At 39.3% G+C, this 20,068-nt stretch overlaps 3 protein-coding genes across 5 annotated transcripts; all 3 read left to right on the top strand.

The window, feature by feature from the left end:
• The first annotated feature begins 6,207 nt into the window (after positions 1 to 6,207).
• On the top strand, positions 6,208 to 13,372 carry LOC133843072 (uncharacterized). Of its 3 annotated transcripts, none has more exons than XM_062276444.1 (4): positions 6,210 to 6,844; positions 9,837 to 10,212; positions 10,338 to 10,487; positions 12,077 to 13,372. In XM_062276444.1, exons 1-4 carry the CDS (start codon positions 6,793 to 6,795, stop codon positions 13,050 to 13,052), a joined length of 1,554 nt encoding a protein of 517 aa, XP_062132428.1. In that variant the 5' UTR covers positions 6,210 to 6,792; the 3' UTR covers positions 13,053 to 13,372. The 3 variants fall into 3 exon arrangements, with proteins under 3 accessions (XP_062132429.1, XP_062132428.1, XP_062132426.1); XM_062276442.1 differs by having other exon boundaries at positions 6,211 to 6,844; positions 10,335 to 10,487; XM_062276445.1 differs by lacking the exon at positions 12,077 to 13,372 and having other exon boundaries at positions 6,208 to 6,844; positions 10,338 to 10,791.
• A 2,640-nt stretch (positions 13,373 to 16,012) lies between these two features.
• Positions 16,013 to 16,522, top strand: LOC133842719 (uncharacterized). Its single transcript, XM_062275926.1, has 2 exons — positions 16,013 to 16,195; positions 16,267 to 16,522. The coding sequence occupies exons 1-2, from the start codon at positions 16,094 to 16,096 to the stop codon at positions 16,399 to 16,401; spliced, it is 237 nt and encodes a 78-aa protein (XP_062131910.1). The 5' UTR covers positions 16,013 to 16,093; the 3' UTR covers positions 16,402 to 16,522.
• Positions 16,523 to 17,877: 1,355 nt separating this feature from the next.
• LOC133844758 (procathepsin L) lies at positions 17,878 to 19,756 on the top strand. Its single transcript, XM_062278960.1, has 4 exons — positions 17,878 to 17,900; positions 18,441 to 18,626; positions 18,707 to 18,915; positions 18,981 to 19,756. The coding sequence occupies exons 2-4, from the start codon at positions 18,450 to 18,452 to the stop codon at positions 19,681 to 19,683; spliced, it is 1,089 nt and encodes a 362-aa protein (XP_062134944.1). The 5' UTR covers positions 17,878 to 17,900; positions 18,441 to 18,449; the 3' UTR covers positions 19,684 to 19,756.
• The last annotated feature ends 312 nt before the right edge of the window (positions 19,757 to 20,068 follow it).

The following is a 20,068-nucleotide window of genomic DNA, read 5'->3' as shown; positions in this document are numbered from 1 at the left end:
CAGTCACAGTCACAGCTACAGCCACAGCCACAGCCACATCCATAGTCACATCCACACCCGTATCCACCGTTCGCAGTCACATTCACAGCCACACACATCCGCAGTCACAGTCACATTCACATACCGTGGCGAGGAGAGATGTTGGCAGTGGCATTTCAATTTCGCAAATAAATAGACGCTGTCCAGTAGGTGTGAAAGTACCTTCGTAGATGTGTGCGTGATGACCCTGGCCATGGAAAAGAGGCCTGAGTTGGGACCACTTAGCACCACTTCGTATGGAGCCTAAGTATGTATAATCTTCTCGAACTGTTTTTCCCCACCATTTAAACGGTAAATGCGCGCATAAAACGACAACTTCCGTCTTTGAATTTCTATTTTCGCAATCTCAAATTTCGCATTTCGTATAGTATTTTGATTTCCTACGCTGCCAGGCTAAATGGTTTGTGGACTCGTAATGGCCATATTAGTGGGGCATTAACTGCTTGATCATGCTCATGCTCATGCTCGTCTCGTTGTCCGTACTATTTGTATCTAGAACAAATGTCAGAGAGTTACAAATTAGTCGAAACAATCTTCATTCAACGCGATTCGAGTCAACATCGTGTTGTTGCAGTTGTTAATTTTGTATCTTTTTCTTTTTGGCATTGTTACGCTTTGACTTTGTCTTCGTCTTTGACTTCGCCTCGACTTTGACTTTGAGTTTGGCGTTGATTTTGACTTTGGCTTACGGTCGTGATTTTTGTGGCCAGTTCGCCAGAAACGTTGAATTGGCTTCACCTTTTGACATGGAATTCGAAATGACGTGAATCACACAAAGCAGAACTCAAAACTCTGTGATGCTGTCGCTGTTGCTGTTGCTGCGGTTGCATCAACATCTTGACTAGGCTTTTTTTTCTTTTGCTTGGGCCAAATTTGCCTCGTCCTCATTCTATTTGATTGCCAGCTAACGCTATGCAGCCATCGGCCATTAGGCAACCAGGCAACCAGGCAAAAAGAGCCACTCATCGGGAATCGGAATCAAGAGTCGGGAATCGGGAATCGAGAATCGGGCATTGCGCATTCGACATGCCAAATGCTCATTTGCCTCGTTTGCTTATGTCTTTTGACTTTGCTTTGGCTTTGCTTTGTGATCGAAATTATTTACCGTTGATATGACCATGGCCATGGCCATGGTCAAGGCAAGAAGGCCTGCCACTGCCTCTGCTTGCTCGATATCAAGACGAACCATGCACCCAAACCACATCTATGATCGTTTTACTCTGGCCCAACAGATATAACAACTTTGTCACGATTTTTGTAACGCATGAATGAATGCATTTATCGACCACTCATAACTTATTCATTCCCAGTTTCTAACATTTATTTTCATTTTTTACGAGACTTTCAACTATTACAAACGGAATAAAATAATTATTTTGGGTCATTGCTAACGGTTTGTTTAATGAATAAATTTTAAAATATATAAATATAACAATTAATAGAAAAGTAAATTAAAAATTGGAATTCAAGCGATATAACTTACAGTTTATTTATTTTATATTAAATCTAGTATTTAATACTACATTTAATAAAAAAGAGAGTATTGGCTGCTGGGGCCTTCGACTCAATCAGTGATAATATCACTTAAATTCAAATTTTTAATTTACTTTTCTATTAATTGTTATATTTACATACTTAACAATTTATTCATTAAACGAACCGTTATGCAAACACTATAACACATATTATAAACTTACAATTTATGTTAAAGAATATACTAATTTGGTTGTTATAATACATTTTCATATTTTTAATTTTGTCATTTTAAACTAAATTGAGTGTGAAACAAGCATTATGAATACATTTAATTTTTGTGTTTTTTTAATAGTCAGTAACTGAAAATAATTACTTTATAAGAAGATATTACGCCGTGAATACTTCTTTAGCAGTTCAGTATAGTGTTGTCTATAGTTTTCAAAATAATTTTGTTTGATACAAAATCCGCTTGGGTGGACGAAAGTTGCTTTATGATGACTGTTCGATCCAAAGAACTTTCACTACATTAAACTTAACTTTTCCACATTTATTATAACTAGCTGTTTAAAAGGATTATCTTAATGTAAAACTATCCACTCTCCACTTCATTGATCTTGTTTTTAAATTAATGCACTAAGCAGTACAAATATAATAATAATAATATAGTATATTTAAAGAAGAATTTTATTTTCATTCATAAGGTATAAATGGACATTTTTCCAAACTTTAGTGTAGTCTTGCCTTCGTCTAGACTGGGAGACAATTGTGGTTTATCTGCAATTTGGTTCAAGTTGATAATTCGTTTGTTATGCTAAGCATTTATTGCAAAAGGCAAATGCTGGCTGCCATTGCGCATATTTTAATAACTTATTGGAAATTTTCGTTGAAGCTGTGCATATGAATTTATGTATGAATGAACTCGAACTCGAAACTAAAAACTCAAACGCAAACGCAAACTCAAACTCGAACACGACGAACCCACAGCTCCGGAGGGGGCAGTTCTGGCTTGTTTATGTGATTTTCTGGGCTTGGCCCTCACGACACACTGCAGCAGCAGCAACAGCAACAGCAGCAACAAATAGTGGTAAGTGCCCCGAGTGCCTAGTGCCAAGTTCTGGGCCTAGCTGCAAATGCAAATGCTGATGACCTTCGTGCATCAAGGACACAAAAATAGAGATGAGGCCCAAGTGAAGACACAGATGAACAGATCATCGTCTTTGCTTGATTATGAAATTCTAGAACTGTTTTCTTTTTTTTTTTGTCTCTTCTTGTTTTGTGCTCTTTTGCCTGTCAAATCAACACGTTTGTGAGATCAATTCTAATTTGAAATCATGCAAGTGGAAATGCGAATGTGATGTCTGCATCAACTAAGCTGCAACTTTGAGGCATGAGGTGTGTCATTTGTGAATTGGAATTAAAATCCGTAAAATCTATGTGTGCAGAATGCTTTAATCCTTTGATCTGATGCGGAAAATGTGCATGCGGAGAGGAATAAAGTGGAGTGGAGGCAGCTGGTATCCCGCTGGTTTTACGAATGAGCAGCATGCCATGACCATGTCATCATCATCATCATTCCAGCAGTTGACGCTAAAGTGGATTGCGCAAAGTCTTCTCTCCTACTCTGAATACAGGAGCAATGCGCCATCGCACGCACCTGAGATACAGATTCAAATACATGTGAGCAAGTGTGCGAGAGTGTGCGATTGTGTATGTGTTTGTGTGTGTGTGTTTGTGAGGAAGAAGCTAAAAATGAAGCGAAACTAGCTGGAGAGCGAGAGGTTCGTCTGCGTGTTGCCAAAGTCCGTTTGCAAAGTCGAGGATTTCTACCAAAAGGCGAATTAAATTCCTCAATCTTGTGCCAAGTTTATTTTTAGACCAACAGCAGGCAAGCAGACAACAACAACAACAACTAGTCGCTTCGAGAACTAGCAATGAAATAAACCAGAGAAAAGGGAAACAACAACAACAACAACAACAGCAACAAGTACAGCAGCAACAGCAACAACGAAGTTGCAGAGCAGCCAACAAAGTAAGCACAGAGCACACACAAATGGTGAAGATCACAAGATCAACTAGAAGCAGCAGCAGCAACGGCAGCAGCAGTAAAAGACCAGCAACATGTATAGATGGATATGGATGAATGCTGTTAAGGCGAAGGCCATCCAAATAGGTGCCTTTAGACTCTAAACTCCATAACCCCAACAGCAGCAGCAGCAGCAGCTCTAAATCCAGATAGCGAGGATTCAAGACGCGACGCGACGTGGCGGTCACATTAAACTGAATGCGTCGACAGACGTCAGCAGCAGCAGCAACCGAAGCATTTGCAACAGCAACAACAGTTGCAGCAACGTCGGCGTCGGCCCGGCGGCAACCTCAGCAATAACAACAGCAGCAAGCTCAATAAACGATGCACGTAGGGCGGCCCAAAATCTTGGTGCGTTCCTCGATAGAATTTTGATTGCAATACGCACGCACAGCAACAACCACAGCAGCAGTAACAACAACAACAACATCATCTCAGCCCTAGTTGCAGTCGCAGTGCCAACTTTTTTGCTGTTGCCCAGCAGCAAAGCAAAGGCAGTCAACAACCGCCTAGACTCGATCGAAGGAAGCGCAACAACCAGGCCCGAACCCAGGCCAAGACTCAGACCCAAGCCGAAGCCGAAGCCCAGCATCAGACTCAGACCCTAGAACCTTGCCCAAGCCCTGGGCCCAACTGGGAAAATGAACGCATTCCATTTCCCATGACTCTTAATCACCTGGCCATTATTATATTTACTCGTACTCGGACTCGTATATAATTATGGCCCACACCCACCTATAGCCAGCTATTTATCCAGCCATGTGTCGAATTGGATTAAATATTGATTAAGAAGGAGGCAAAAGAACTCAAGCAAGCCAACACCCAAGTCATAGCGAATGTAAACTCTTGCTGAACTGCAGCTAATCCTTGACAGCCTTACCTAATGCAATGTCACTAGAAATATCCGACAAGATCTGAGAAGAAAAGACAGACTGTCAACAAGAATTGTAATAGATACGCTTTAAATGCTGTATTCAAATTTGCAATGGGCAAATGCTGGTGGTAAAGGATTCAACAATCTGTGAGAACTCATTAGCATTATTTACAGCGTGTGTACATCTAATTAACAGTGTGTAACGATTTCCTTTCGTTCTCCGCTGGATGACGCCATTTTACAGCCAGCACTCTAAACTGATAAATAAACAGACAGACAGACAGCCAGCCAACCGGACTTGGGTGAAAAGCATAAATTATATATAAACACAGTCCGAAGTTATACTACGTGCATCTGCAGATATATTAAAAGAATATTAACATTTCATATTGCGGGCTTTTTATGCCCGGCCCACAGAGAGTTGAAAAGGTATAATGACTTGTTGGAAATTATAATTATATGTCTAGAGATTTTGCTATCTTTCTCTATAATTATAATATTTATTTTGTTTTGTCTACTGTTATCTAAAATGTGATCATACAATATTATAAATAAATGTTTACCGGGTATCGCTGCGTCGATTGCAGTTTTAAATTATGAATTTTTACTTGGCGGTTCAAGATGTCTTTGGTGGGGGCACCCGCAGACTTATTGTCAAAATGCAAAAGAGAAGATCATTATTACATTTCACGCTTCCAGGCAGGAATCGTAAAACCGAAACCACAAACCAGTCGAAACGTCGACGTTGACGTCGCTGCTGTCGTTGTCGTTGCTGTTGCTGTTGCTGTTGCTGTTGACGTTGACGTCGACGGCAAACTGCGATAGCGTACCAAATTAATGGAACGATCCCGCAGGGCTGAAGTTGGAGCTTGAACTGTGGCCAGCTGCCAGGGGTGTTGGGGGGAAGGGACGGGCACGGGGACGGGACGGGGACAGGGCCCTAAGACAAGCCACAAGTCAGAGTCAGAGTCAGAACCAGGTAAGAAGTGGGACCAGCAGAACCTACAAAAACAAAAAAAAAATGAACCAAAGCGACGTTGTGGGAGAAAGAATAAAACTAACAATGAACAGCGGCGACTGCGACTCCCATTGGAAAAGACGACGACGAAAGACGACTTGCAGCACAGGCATGTCTGCAAGTGTATGCGTGTGTGTGCTGGTATAAGCGTGTGTGTGTGTGTGTTTGGTATTTCGGTTTTGGCCCTCTTGTCTGTACCTTTGCGTCGCGTCGCGTAGCGTCGCGGCTTTATTGCGCTCTTTGTCTAGCACCGAGTGCTGAGTTCCAACACCAAGCCGAAGACCAAGACCATGGGCAAGAAGTCATCAAGTCCCAGTGCCGCACGATCGCAAGCACGCACACACACATACACACACACACACTAACACACTTGCACTAAGCCACAGCGCGTTCCAGCAATCACATCCACGAAATGCGCAAATAGTCAGAGTTCGGGAACGGGAATGGGAATGGGAATAAGCACGGGTCTGTGATAGGGTTCGGGTTCGGGTTTTGGACTCGGTTTCGGTTTTTGTTCTTGGCTTTTCTTCTTGGTGTTAGCCACTGTCACATTTCGTATTCTTTGGCTTATTCCATTGCTGGCTCATTCATTCATGATCTCACACTCACACACACACTCAGTCATACTCACGCACACATGTGCAGTTGGGTCTCCGACAATTTCCTTTTTAAGCTAACAATCTGGCCCTCTTCACGACATTTACCTTTGTGTACTTGGCCAAGCAACATTACTTCAGTTCATCAGTTCTGCTTCAGAGCCGCAGTTAGTTCCAAAGTCCTCAGCATCAAGTTCTAATTGTGTGTCCGTTTGGTCAAAGGATTAAAGACGCGTCTCAAGGTGTGCCTGACTCTGTATCTGTGTCTGTGTGCCTGCATCAGTGTGTGTGAGTGTGTGTGTGCTAGGTGCGACTCATCGTCTTCGTCTTCGTCTTCGTCTTCGCCTCGAATCGTTTCGTTTCGTTTCGTTCTGCGCGCATTGGAAGAGGAAGTTCACACAGAAACTGGAATTAAAATTGGAATTGGAAGTGTTGGCGTTCTGGAAGTAACAGCCAACAGCAACAGCAGCAGCAGCAGCGACAGCGGCGACAGCGCAGCAGCGAGTTTGTTCTTCAGTTTCTTGACGGTTCGCGGTTGCGTGATATAGCCTGGATATCACTCCGTTCAGTCGAAGGCTTACAGTGAACGCGACGAAAAGTGCCAACGGTTCTTCGGACTCTCAACAAAGAGCATAGAGAATAGCATCAATCGCGTTCGATATCGCTTTTGCTCAAACTAACCCAGTAAACACATCTTGAAGTGAATATGGCCAAAATCATTTTGTTTTGTGTGCTCAGCCTTTTGGCATGCGCTGCAGGTTAGTACAAGTTATTCTTATTATTAATAACTAAACAACATTAGAAATGCGCAAAAAAAAAAAAAATACAATTTTCATTAAAAAAATAATGATATATGAATTGTTTCTATTGAAGAATATTATACCGCCGAAAACTTTAATCAAATTTCATATATTATAAAACGATCCAATTTACAAAAATTTGTAATACTTTCTCCTAGTCGTAGAACTTTTGTTTTATTATTTTATAAATTTTTTAAATGTTCCAATTTTCAAAAACTTTAAATATTTTTTCCAAGAATATCAGAATTCTTTATTTTATTATCTCTTCATCATTTTTGTTTCTATTGTTTCGTTTAATTTTAAACGATGAAAACATAAATAATAATATTTGATTTTGAGGATTATTTTCAAAATTAATTTCATAGTTATTTTACATAAATTGTAGTTTCTCTATTTAAATAATTTAGCAAGGAAAGGGTGAAGAAAGAACAAAAAAAAATTATATGAATAAATCTACGCAGAATACACAAATACTTTATGAACTATCATTATAATATGATAGTCATTAAACGGGAATAATTTTCTTTTTTCCATCGATGACGCCCAAGCGAATTCTCTGATAGGCTAAGGGGCAGCTGGAGCGGGAAGTTGTTAGATTTGATTGGGTTGTTCTCATTTCCCGATCCGCTCATTCTTCTTAGCTGCAAGCTGTTTTTGGTTTTTATCAATTTCATTCGCTATCCCCAGCATCTGTAGGCAGCATCTGCTGCAGCTGGCGATGCATAATAATCATTTGGTTGCTAACCGGAGGGAAGTTAGGTGCCAACAAATAACTAGGCTTACCGTCATTTGATTACATTTGCGCCTCAAGCCGCGATCCTCGCAGCTTGCAACTTGCAACTTGCAAAGATCACAGATCTGGCCACTAGTTGTACTCTGTCGACTGTGAGTTCTCGAGCTGACTCTGAGTGCATCATTAGAGACGTGCTAGATTCGTGTACTATCTATCGTTACAATTTACTCGAATGAGGGGGAAGCCACTCACTCGATCGTAATTACCTTCAAATTATAGTGCCCAAGTAGGTTTGAAGACGGGAAACTGGGCAAAATGCACTTCAATTATTGGGTTACTCGTTGGCGAGTTCATCCTCAGTCCAAGCTCCGATCAAATTAGCTGCAATTCCAAAGTGGATGCCCACTCGGACTACATTTACGGATGATAGATGAAATCAATTGCGATTACTCCAATTTTCTGTTGATTTCAGGAAAACTAAACCAGAACCCAAGGCTATCATTAGTCAGCAAATTGAATAACGTATTGACACAAAACTTTGCTTCGCGAGCAAGAGATGTGCATTTAGTTCTAACAATCTTGAATAACTGTAAAGCAAAAGAACAATTTGATCTGTGAATCTTACTTAGAAAATAATAATAGGAAAAGAAAGGTATAGACTTTTATTCTAATTAAATAAACAACGTAAGGAACATAATGTACGATTTTCAGAGGAAATAGTATTTACAAATTATATCTTAAATATATTTTTTTATCTTTTGCAAATATAAAATGTGCTTAAAGTAAAGATGTAGTTCCTTTTAATAATATAACAAAAAACTTATATTGTAAGAATCTTTGTTATACAGAAAATAAATTATTTAGAAGATAGATAGAGTACTTCCTACTGGAAGTATTTTTAGTTTCCGAACACATCATATTTCTATACTTATCTATACATCTGTCAGTCTCTTTGTCAGTCCTTCGTTTGCTTATTGAAATCAGAAGACTTTGGCTTCGTGTGTGTCTTGCATTTAAATCGCCGGAAATAATTTAATATACAAACAGACGCGCATACAAAGGTAGAAGAAGATTGGGCCCTCGGTCTATAGATATACTATATGTGAGTAAGTGTGTGTGTTTGTATGTACTACAAACATAAAGTACACATATACTCTACTGACTGGCCGGTCGTACCTCCTCTATTCATGACAAGTTCCATAAATAGTCAACTGTCCGCCGAGGGCAGCCTTCCGTTTGCCTAGAGGCATCGTCGAATCAGAATTGAAAACGAAAATGTCTCTTAGCTTGGCTTCGCTGTTGGACGTTTGTCATGAGGCCAACACATTGATGTTGTTGCTGTTATTGGTGTAGTATTTGTTTAGCACGCTTTGAGTGCCTGAACAAGAGTCAAAGTGAAGTCAAAAAGAAGAAGACACAAGGGATACATCTTGCTCCGACTACCTGTTGTCCATGTCCGAAACGAAACGAATCGAAATCAAATAAAATGAAACGAAACGAAAGCAGTCAAGTCATTGTCAATGTATGTGTGTGTGTGTGTGTTGAGGCTGGTTCTTTATTTCTTTTTATTATTCTTTATGTTGGGATTGTTTGGCTGTCTGAATGGGGAGATTATATAAGAAGAAAAACCCCAAAAATATAAAATAGAGATGAAGGCAACTACTTTCGTTCTTTGGGCATTGGGCTAATTAATGTCATCAACGCCATTATTTCCTCATCGGATTTTGTGTAATTAGCTTTTGTAGCTGTATCTGTGTATCTTCTGTCTGCATCTGATTCTACGTCTCGGGTCATAGACCGATAAATGCTCCTGGTCATCATCATCATTATCATTAAAACGCTGGCCAATGAATCACCCAGCACTCGCTTCGGTGTTGAATTAACTTTGGGCCCCAAGTCCAAAAAACTTCTGTTGGCTTCTGCTTTTTATAGCAATCCAAGAGATACGCTAAAAAATGTGTTTTGTCATTCGGATTGCTCGTTTTGGTAATCCTATTCAATGATATTTACTTTGGACATCTTTTGATTACCCATTCGAAACGAATAGAAATTATATCGTATATATTTACCGTTACGGTTACGCATGGCGATTACTCAATATTCAGAGCGAACCTTCTCGCTCTTTAGGGTTCAGTGGCCGGCATTAACTAATTCACATTGTGAAATTGTTTGTTCTTTTTCTTATACATTTTTGTTTGTTTGTTTTTTTTTTGTTAGGTCAACGCATTACAACCATACATCTGGATGGCGTGCAGTACTTCATCAGTCGGATGAATCCCTATTCGCCGGAACTGAATTACTTCCTGGCCTATCAGTACTGTCGATCCCTGGGCCTGCAGTTGGCCTCGTTCGAGACGAAGGAGAAGGCCGAATCGATGACCACGTATCTGAAGAATGCCGGCTATGGTAACTACGATTTCTGGACATCCGGAAATCGCTTGGGCACGGGAATGTTCCTATGGATGAGCACCGGTTTGCCGTTCAATGCCACATTCGATTTCTTCGAGAACTCGGCCGATGCCATCCAGGCTGGCCTCCTCGATCCTGTCGATCATAACAGCAACACTTCTCCCCAGCGCACAGCACGTGACAGGTAAGACAGAGCAAGGATTTGATATCCTTTAGCAAGGATCCTCATTGTCAGGATCGATGCAAATGCTGAAGATTAAACGTTGGCAACGCAAATGCAAACGCAATTTTGCTTGATCTTTATAGCAGCAGTGGTGCCGAGAAGGGCTGCGTCATCCTCAAGCAGCCGACGCTCAAGTGGATGCCCGAGGACTGCTCGGACGTCAAGGACTTCATTTGCGAGCAGACCCGTTGCTATTACTACAACTATGGCAGCATTCCGGTCTCTTCTGCGCAGGGGTAAGGACAACTAGAGAGCATGGGCGCCACTAAAAAATCGATATAAAAAACACACAAAAAAAACATAAGAATCATATAAATCAATCAAATAATAAAACAAAATAACTGAATAATTTATAAGAGAGTAACATAAATATAAACATAATGAAATCGATATACGAGAATGCTTAAGCGAATGTCCTTAATTAAGATACAGACAAATAAACATAAACAATTGATAAAACCACATCGTGATTAATAAAAGTTAATTTAGTTGACCACAAAAACAAAAAAAAAAAAACAAAACGAAAAAAACAAAAATAAATTACTATCAGAAATTCAATACAAAACAATGGAACGTTCAGTTCAAAAAGTAATACAAAACTTAATCAAATAGGTGAGCTAAACCCCAAATCGTTACAAATACAAATATACACTACACACACTCAAAGCGGGTATACTGGACATCTGTATACCTCGCTATCTACCTAATACAGAAGACTAATGCGAAGCTATCAGCCTATTACTAACTTACAGATCACTAAAACTGATATTGTATCATGATATCGAACAAAACAAAACACGAAAACTTCCCTTTGCTATATGAGAGTCCCCTTTAGATGTCCCCTCAACCTCCGAGAATGTTGTGCAATCAGGCGAGAGAGTTCAGAGCTTGAAATTATTGATAGCAGAAGATACTTTATAGAAGGTCCAAGTAGATTCTAAAGGATTCTCCTTATAAGGGATCTGTAGAATATTTTGTAGTTATTTTGCTATTTCTGTAATTTTACAAAATACTTCAAATATAATACCAATTATTTCCTTACAGATGTATAAATTTTGTTTGAATATAGCGAAAAGAAAATATATATGTGAAGCCTACATTTCCAAATTAATTATTTTAAAAAACCTAAAACTATTGTAAATAATATATTAAATTTTTTTATATTTTCAACGTTTTATATTTCAAAAATTTGAGTTTTCTAAACAAAATTATTAAAATGATCACTCTTTATATACCAGTAAAATATTAATGTTTCCGGTATTTAATAGCATCCTAAAAATTAATGAGAATAGTCATCACCAAAAATAGGGTCTGCATAAAAAATTGAGATAAAAAAAAAGATTATTAGATAAATTAGGGAATGTTGGGAAGACATAATTACAGATACCTTTTATAGAATATTTATTAAAAACCTCTCCGAACATTTAAAACACATTCACCTTAATTCCCTTGCAGTTTGCACAACTTTGCCGAGTGGTGAGCAGGACTCTAATTGGAGGCTACTTTCGAGACTCTTGCTAAACAAATTGGTGGTTTGGGGCTTAGCTTGTTGTTAAATTGTCGTTAAATTTGATGTTAATGATAATGTTAATGTTAATGTTGCTGTTGTTGCCATCAAGATTTGTGTTCAACTAACTAACTTTAGATGCAATCTCGCACTTTCGCACTAACCCAAATGCCAAGCTCGCTGCCAGTCGAATGACATATTTACTAAGAGAAGAGTAACTAACTAATACTCTTCTTCGAACTCGAACTCGAACTTAATCGAATCCAAGTAATGCAATTCGTTTTGTTTTGCTTCTTGTTTCGTTTCGGTTTACTGTAGACGCCCCATCACCTCGACGACACCGCGTCCGCCCGCCTCGCTGCTCAATCTGGCGACAACGACACCGCTGCCACTCATCATGTCCACCAGCGGCAGCATGTTCGCCAAGGCAAAGTCATCGGTGGGCGATAATGCCGCGGATGCCTCGCAGCAGCCATCGACTGTGTGGTTCAAGCTGAATCACGATCGTTCGCTGGTGGATGCCCCAACTGCTGATATGGATGCTGAGCTCGAGGCGGATGTGGAGGAGCACGACGATGCTGATGGCGAAACCGATTTCGATGAGCACGAACAGGAGCACGAACACGAACACGAGCACGAACACGACGCCAGCGATGTGTCCAATGAACATGCCCGTGAGCTGAACGATGGCGACGATGTGAAGGAGCATGTGTTCCCCCTGAACGACAACGAGCTGCACAACGAAATGCATTCGATTGAGGAGCTGCAGCTGCAATTGCAAGCCCATGGCAACGACGAGGAACATCAGGAGGCCGATGAGGACAACCAGGAGACAGCTGATGACAACAGCAGCGTCGAGCATGAGGCTGAAGTCGAACATGAAGTCGAGCACGAAGCTGAGGCTGAGACGGACTCACACAACGATGTGCCAGCTCCAGCTGTAGCTGCACCTCCAGCTCCAGCAGTCACAATGCCCAGCTCCACGGAGTCACCCGGCATTGAGGTGCGTCTCAAGCAGATTGCGCAGGACTTCGAGAAGATGACCAGTTCCCAGGAGTTGCAGCGCGCCTCTGCCGTCAGCAAGGATGAGATCACGCCTCAGTCTTCGCTGTCGCTGAGCGATCTGATACGCACGCTGCGTCCCAATGAGCAGCAGATCATTCCCCAGATCGATTCGGACTACTCGAATGCCATGCGTGTGCTCGGCAAGACTTCGGCTGTTGTCGTCAACAACAACAACAACAACGATGATTCGCGCAAGTTCAAGGTGCTGCCGGAGCCGCATAGCTATTAATCGTAATCTCCTCGTAATCGATAAATGCTATCGTCTATCGTAATCGTTCTCCAGGTGTATTTGGCGGGGGGGCCTCTGTCCCGGGTTCCACTGAGGAATGCTCATTTTCTATTTGAAAATGGCACTTCTCTCTGCGGACCTGCGACAGACTAGACGATGACTTTTTCTAGCACTAGCATTATCGAGTAGCTATCGATTAGTTATCGCATTAAGAGCAACTTAATTACTTACGATTTACCTAACTATTATATTATGCTTTAATTGTATGACAAAAACAAAACACACTCTTGATTAATAAAACGAATTTGGTAAATGTAAAATGAGACTCAACTTTAATCACTCCCTCATCATTCGCTTCATCACGTTCAAGATGCAGGGTCAACGCTTCCTATACAGCAGATGAGCTGTGCTTTACGATTGCGACTCGAAGTCGGGACTGGGATTGTGATTTATTTGGGCTTTGTTAATGCGGCCATAAAGGCCAATAAACATAAATTAGACACTAGAATCTAAAACGTTATGGGACCTTTTATAGCAGGTCTCGTTGCGAGACTTTTCTGCGGCTGAATTTGCAAATCATTTTTCTTAATTTAAAGAGGATTTGTGCGCAAACGCAGACGCAGACGCATCACATCAGCTTTTATAAAGACGCGTTGGTCACTGGGCAATGGACAAAAGACAGACAGAAGACACAAGACACAAGACAGGTACTGCCACCCGCCAAGTCAGCTCAGAGATCTTCCCTCGCCTACAGCAACAACAGCAACATGCAGCATCGTGAAGCTCTCCTTGATTTTGGCTGCAACAGAAGACAAAGAAGTAGAAGACGGCGAGCAAAGAGGCTTGTCTTTGACTTTGACTTCAAGTCTGAGAGTTCGTTTGAAGTTCTGCTGACTGATGTTGATGTTGTTGCTGCCGCGGAAAGTGGTTAATGAAAGAACCTGCACACACATACACATACACAAAGACGTCGCCCAACGTTATTGTTGTTGCTGTTGTTGTTGGCGGGAAGACAACCTTGAAAAGAATAGCAGGGTCCAACGAACGAATATAAAAAGTTTCTCTTTTGCTGAAACGGCAATCTCAGACTCACAAAAAGGTAAACATTCCTCACGTACATGTTTGAAATGCAGCAGCAACAGCCACAGCCGCATCCACAGCAACGGCAACAACAACCACAACAGCAGCAACAACAACCACATTTTAGTGGCAACAACAGCAACAGGTAACAACTGGGAGAATTGGGTTTCCAACTTAAGACTCATTCTTCATTCTTCTGCGTCGCGCTGTAGTTTTCTCCTTTAGCTTAAATTTGTTTCTGATAAAAATATTTTGATATATGACTAGCTGTTATCAAGAACTACTAAAGCTAAAGTCGAGTTTTTACGACTCGGAAATACCCTAGAAATTTCTGACAACATAAAAAAATAAAAATGTTAAATTTAAAATCCTAAATGTAATATGTACAAGTTTACAATAAAACATATATACAAACAATAAGCTTGTATATAAAACATATAGCTTATGTATAAAGTTAAAATATAATAATAATACAATTGGGTAATTCCAAAACAGAATTTGTCCCGTGCGAGACTCTTTTCATTGAAAATAACATAAACTGAAACAATTTTGAAAATAAGAAAAGTTTATTTTTACAGCTCTAGATAAGTACTTTAATTAAACTAAGAATGGTTTTGGATTTTTTTTTCTGTTTTGTTTTCTGTTGTCATAATTGCAAAAATTAACCAATTCGTACGCAAAACCAAAAAATGAACGAAATTATATATTCCTAAAATCAATCTTAGCTCTAAATATAGTGCTTATCTAGAGCTTAAAGAAAGCTTTAAGTAAAAAGCCTCGCACGGGACAAATTTCGCCATAGAATTACCCATATAACGATTTTTGAGTTATATTCTTATTAAACAGTAAAATAATGAATGAAATGAAATAATATAAAGATTATTGAGTTATGATCTTATTAAACAATGAAATAACGATATTAATTTACAATTCGTTTGTTTTGTTTTTTATAAATTAAGGAATTAATTAAACAGTCCACTCATTTGTTATTTGTATTAATATATATTTTTATATCCGCTACCCATATGGTAAAAAGGTATTATAACTTTGTGCCTCCATGACAATCTGTTATATTATATTTTGCACACACCTTTGAATGTAGTACTATATAAATATAACAATTATAGTATTTGCTATAATTTTAGTATACTAACTTGATATATTTTAAAATTAATACCGCACGGTTTTGCTTTCATTAAAAATGAGTAGTGGGTATCTCACAGTCGAGTACACTCGACTTTAGCTTTCTTACTTCTTTGTTTAAATTTAACTCACTTACATTTTATATTCGAATGTTTATTGCATGTCAAATTATATTATTATATCAATCATATCACTGTATCTTTTTTTTAATTTACAGAAGCTTAAGTAGTTCATTTTACACATATCAATTTTTCTTATTAAAATGAATGTCAACAATCTACATTTTATTCAGAATAAATACATATTTTATTAGATGGATAGAAATCTATACAACAGTCAACAGAATGTTTGCTCTAATTAATATTCAAGCTAAGCGCAGCTCAGAAAAAAACAAATCAAACTGAATGTAGAACAAACTCACGATTATCATCATAATAGACAATGGAATAATTTAAAATAGAGTTAATGACTCACAACACGCCACGCTAACAATAAACTGTTAACATTAGTTAAGAGAGTGACGAGCCCTCTTTGAAATGCACGGCAAACATCGAAGTTTTATTAATAACTTTCCAGCGAGATCAATAATGTCAGGCAAATTCGGAAATAATCAAATGATTCACGTTTGCGGAAGTACTAATTGCAAGTACGAGTAATTGAAGAATTAAATGCGTACTTGCATCGCATCCGTTTCGATGTGCAAAGAGAAAGGTTCGGGTATATAAACGGCATCCTCAAAGATGGAGAAGCATTGCAAACACAACATCTGAATTGTGAGAACATCTTCAATTACAACACACTCCCAATCCATACTCAAAATGAAAGTAACTATCGTGATCGCCCTCATTGCATCCTTCGTCCTGGCATTCGCATCAGCTCGCCCTCAATTTGAGCGTGGTTCCATTTTCGCTCCCAGTGGAGTAAGTTTCTGCGACAGCTAGATCAATTAGTGCAATATATTTATACTCGTTATCATCTCTATCTCCTGCAGCGTTTTGCCATGACTCAGAACTGGGCCTCTCCTCCTGTGGATCTGAGCAAAGGCGTGGTTTTCTTGCCAGAGGCAACGCCCATCACCGAACCACCACAGGAGCCAAAACTCACGCCGACCAGCAAGACGACTTAAAAGAAATGATTTCATATTAGAATATACAGTATTTATTAAACATTATCTATAACTCACAGAGTAAATATAAATTGTAGATCTCAAACTTGCTCAATTCCGAGTATTGCCAATATAATATAAATGCGAATAATCATTCACAATCGAGGGAAGGGGAAAACAAGTTTGGAGAGTGTGATAATTATTCTCATATTCCCAGTAATTGTTTGCCGCTTCAACTTGGTCGTGTTTAATTAATCGTTATGATTCAAAGGAAGTAACATTTCGGCATGCAATTGAAAGCTTTGAAATGCTAGGGAGTTTACGGTCTGTCAAGTGATTAGCATAATTAACAGCACGTTAACAGCCAATTAACAGCTGAACTTAACAGTTCATGAACTTGCCAATTTGAATATAACTGCCAACTCTGCCAGCGAAGTGATCAAAGCTCACAATATTATTTTGATAGTCAATGTCGATTAGTAATTAATGTAAATCAGATAGAGCAGCTACTGAACTAAAAATCTCTATTATAAAATATCATAAAAGCAAATTAAAACTGTTTGAAATATTAAAAAGAAGATTAGATTTGAAAATCGCACAATTTATAGGCAAATAATTTATACGGTATGCAGACCTACTATATATTAATATTCTTTCTATCCATTCTCAATTTAACTGGGAACCCCTGTAATTTGTAATCCTACGATTTATTGGCTTAAACAATTTAATTAAGTAATTAGTCCTACAATCTTGTATTTCTAATTAAAATTTGTTGACTCGTAACTAAAACAGGTTTACTTTGATGGATTTCTAAGAAATACCCAGCAGGTATAATGGGGAATGCTTGTCCAGAATATACCCTGTAATAAGACTAAATCTACTACAGAAAGTTTAATGAAATATTCCAACATATCCTTTAAGAAGCAGGTATAATGGGGAATGCTTGTCCAGAATATACCCTGTAATAAGACTAAATCTACTACAGAAAGTTTAATGAAATATTCCAACATATCCTTTAAGAATATTTGATCGACTATTGAAAGCCACGAATTATATTGTATAATACAAGAAAATTAAAAAGTGCAATGTTTTCTAAAAATTATAAAGCCCTTTCCCTAGTCGACCTGAATAGCTACAGGGTATAAGAAATACATAAAAATGGAACCACCTATTTGTTTATCTATATCTATATCTTAATGCTGTTAAACATCGCGCTAATTAACGGCTTTTAATTGCCAAACCAGTCAACATTTCAAATGACATACGTAGACTAATCGAAAATTTATAGTCAGCCTGTTTTTTTGTTTTTTTTTTATATGCATAATACTTGATCTGGGTAATACTTGTGACTTACATATATGTATTTGAATTTCGGAACGATCCGTGAATGATACAGACTTGCCTTTTCTATTATTTAATTTGCATGATAACGTATGTAGATGCGACGTCGATCGCATCTATAAAAGCTCCGACTTTGGCAACTGGGTCTCGCATTTATATTGCGCGATCGGACGAGAAAGGTTAGTCAAGTTAGTTACTAAGGTGAATTTGTGAGAATAATAATGAAGGATCCGATTTAATCATTGCCTGTGCTCAGTATTGTTCACGTAATAATTACTAATTGCCGGTGTGTGAAGCAAGTTCTCGCTGGTGTTAATCAAGAATGCATTATAACATATTACGTATACGTAATTTATAAGCGCATTAATCTCAGGGCAATTGCTAAATTCGAGGCAATCGGGTAGTCATCAAATATTGTTTTCCAATTCGAATATTATATCATCTGTGACGTGAGAATAAAACAGTTAAGTGAGAATTCACTTGAATTTGTTTGAGTGAATTTTAATGTCGACTTCAGTTCGGTTTATCGCCCAGCTGTTCAAACGGCCACAAGTGGATAAACTTGAATTCACGATTTTAAAATAATCTTTATAAAATCTTTAATCGGTTTCAATGTCGCGCTGCTCTCGATTGCCCTTTTGGAAAATCACCATCAACTCGATCGAAGGACAACTGTGAAAATATCTGAATAAAAATAAACAATAAAATTATATTTACAGATCGAAAAGATGAAATTGCTGTTCGCTTTGTTGCCCTTCGTGGCTCTGGTATCTGCCCAGTTTGGTGGCTTCGGTGGCGGACTTGGCAATGTGGCCAACACTTTCAGGCAAGGCGTTTCCAACATTGCCAGCCGTATACCCTCTCCTCCCACGCTTAATAATGTGCAGAACTTTGGCGACTTTGTGGTAAGCTCCAAAATATGCGCAACTATAATTTGTGGCGTCTGTTAAACACTTTTCTGTCTCTCTCTGTATTTCTCCTGTAGGCACAATCTGGAAAAACTTATCTCTCGGCAGCGGATCGTCAATTGCGTGAGGGTCTCTTTGGTGCTCGCAAGAACTTGGTTGATGCCGGAAACGCCGCCTTCAACAGTGGCTCCAGTGGCTTCCAAATGGCTGTGAATGCATTCGCTGACTTGACAAATGCCGAGTTCCTTAAGCAGCTTACTGGCTTAAAGCGGTCATCAGCTGGCGAGTAAGTTGGCTCATTTATACGCCTATTACCATTTACTTTAACTTTGTCTCGCCTTTCGTTTGCAGTCAGAGCGCTAACGAACATCGTGCCCAACCCAAATTGCAGACCAACGCCAAGCTGCCCGACTCCTTTGATTGGCGTCAAAAGGGCGGAGTTACTCCAGTCAAGTTCCAAGGCGAATGCGGTTCGTGCTGGTCTTTTGCCACCACTGGCGCCATTGAGGGTCATGTGTTCCGCAAGACAGGCAAATTGCCCAATCTGTCCGAACAGAATCTGGTCGATTGTGGCAAACTGGAACTGGGTCTTGATGGCTGCGATGGTGGCTTCCAGGAGTACGCCTTCAATTTCATTACACGCCAAAACGGTATTTCCAGTGGCGACAAGTATCCATATGTGGATAAGAGGGAAAATTGCAAATTTTCGGCGGGTGCAACTGGTGCTAAGATCACTGGATTTGCCACGATTCCACCAAAGGACGAGCAGGCCATGAAGACAGTAATTGCTACTCAGGGCCCATTGGCTTGCTCTGTGTATGGTATTGAGAGTTTGTTGCTCTACAAGAGTGGAATCTATTCGGATGAGGAGTGCAACACCGCTGAGGTGAATCACTCCATTCTGGTTGTTGGCTATGGTACTGAGAAGGGTCAGGATTACTGGATTGTCAAGAACTCTTGGGATAAGGCCTGGGGTGAGGAGGGTTACTTCCGTCTGCCACGTGGCAAGAACTTCTGCGGCATTGCCTCCGAGTGCAGCTATCCCATTGTTTAATATCCCACAAAGCAACAAAAGTACAGTCGTTGTACAATCTGAATATACCAATAAATAAACGAATATTATAAGACTTTGTTGTTTGCATTTCAATTAATTTAGATATCCAAACGTTTTTATCTGTTTAAGTGGAAAATATCAAATTTGTTTATTTTTCGCTTTATATTTTCACATCTTCCTATAACATAGAAATACAATAGTGTTATATCACTCTTCAATCAATCAATCTTTTTAAACTACGCGCCTTTCTACAGACGTTACAGAAATATACCAATATACCATATGAACCAGGTGACAATTAACTGGGCTGATAATGTTGGTATATCTTCTCGTATGGTAACACGCTAGCAACAGATTTCAAATAAAAGCAGCAATATTAGAATAT

This window comes from Drosophila sulfurigaster, chromosome 3, assembly GCF_023558435.1.
Source record: "Drosophila sulfurigaster albostrigata strain 15112-1811.04 chromosome 3, ASM2355843v2, whole genome shotgun sequence".
NCBI lineage: Eukaryota > Metazoa > Arthropoda > Insecta > Diptera > Drosophilidae > Drosophila > Drosophila sulfurigaster.
Note: the sequence above shows the minus strand (reverse complement) of the source record. Positions and strands in the feature narration are given on the sequence as shown.

Coding starts and splice junctions, on each gene's coding strand:
- LOC133843072 (XM_062276442.1), top strand. CDS start 6,793: ATGGCCAAAATCATTTTGTTTTGTGTGCTCAGCCTTTTGGCATGCGCT. Junction 6,845..9,836: donor CCTTTTGGCATGCGCTGCAG/GTTAGTACAAGT, acceptor TTTTTTTGTTAG/GTCAACGCATTACAACCATA. Junction 10,488..12,076: donor CCGGTCTCTTCTGCGCAGGG/GTAAGGACAACT, acceptor GGTTTACTGTAG/ACGCCCCATCACCTCGACGA.
- LOC133842719 (XM_062275926.1), top strand. CDS start 16,094: ATGAAAGTAACTATCGTGATCGCCCTCATTGCATCCTTCGTCCTGGCA. Junction 16,196..16,266: donor CCATTTTCGCTCCCAGTGGA/GTAAGTTTCTGC, acceptor TATCTCCTGCAG/CGTTTTGCCATGACTCAGAA.
- LOC133844758 (XM_062278960.1), top strand. CDS start 18,450: ATGAAATTGCTGTTCGCTTTGTTGCCCTTCGTGGCTCTGGTATCTGCC. Junction 18,627..18,706: donor AGAACTTTGGCGACTTTGTG/GTAAGCTCCAAA, acceptor TTTCTCCTGTAG/GCACAATCTGGAAAAACTTA. Junction 18,916..18,980: donor AAGCGGTCATCAGCTGGCGA/GTAAGTTGGCTC, acceptor TTTCGTTTGCAG/TCAGAGCGCTAACGAACATC.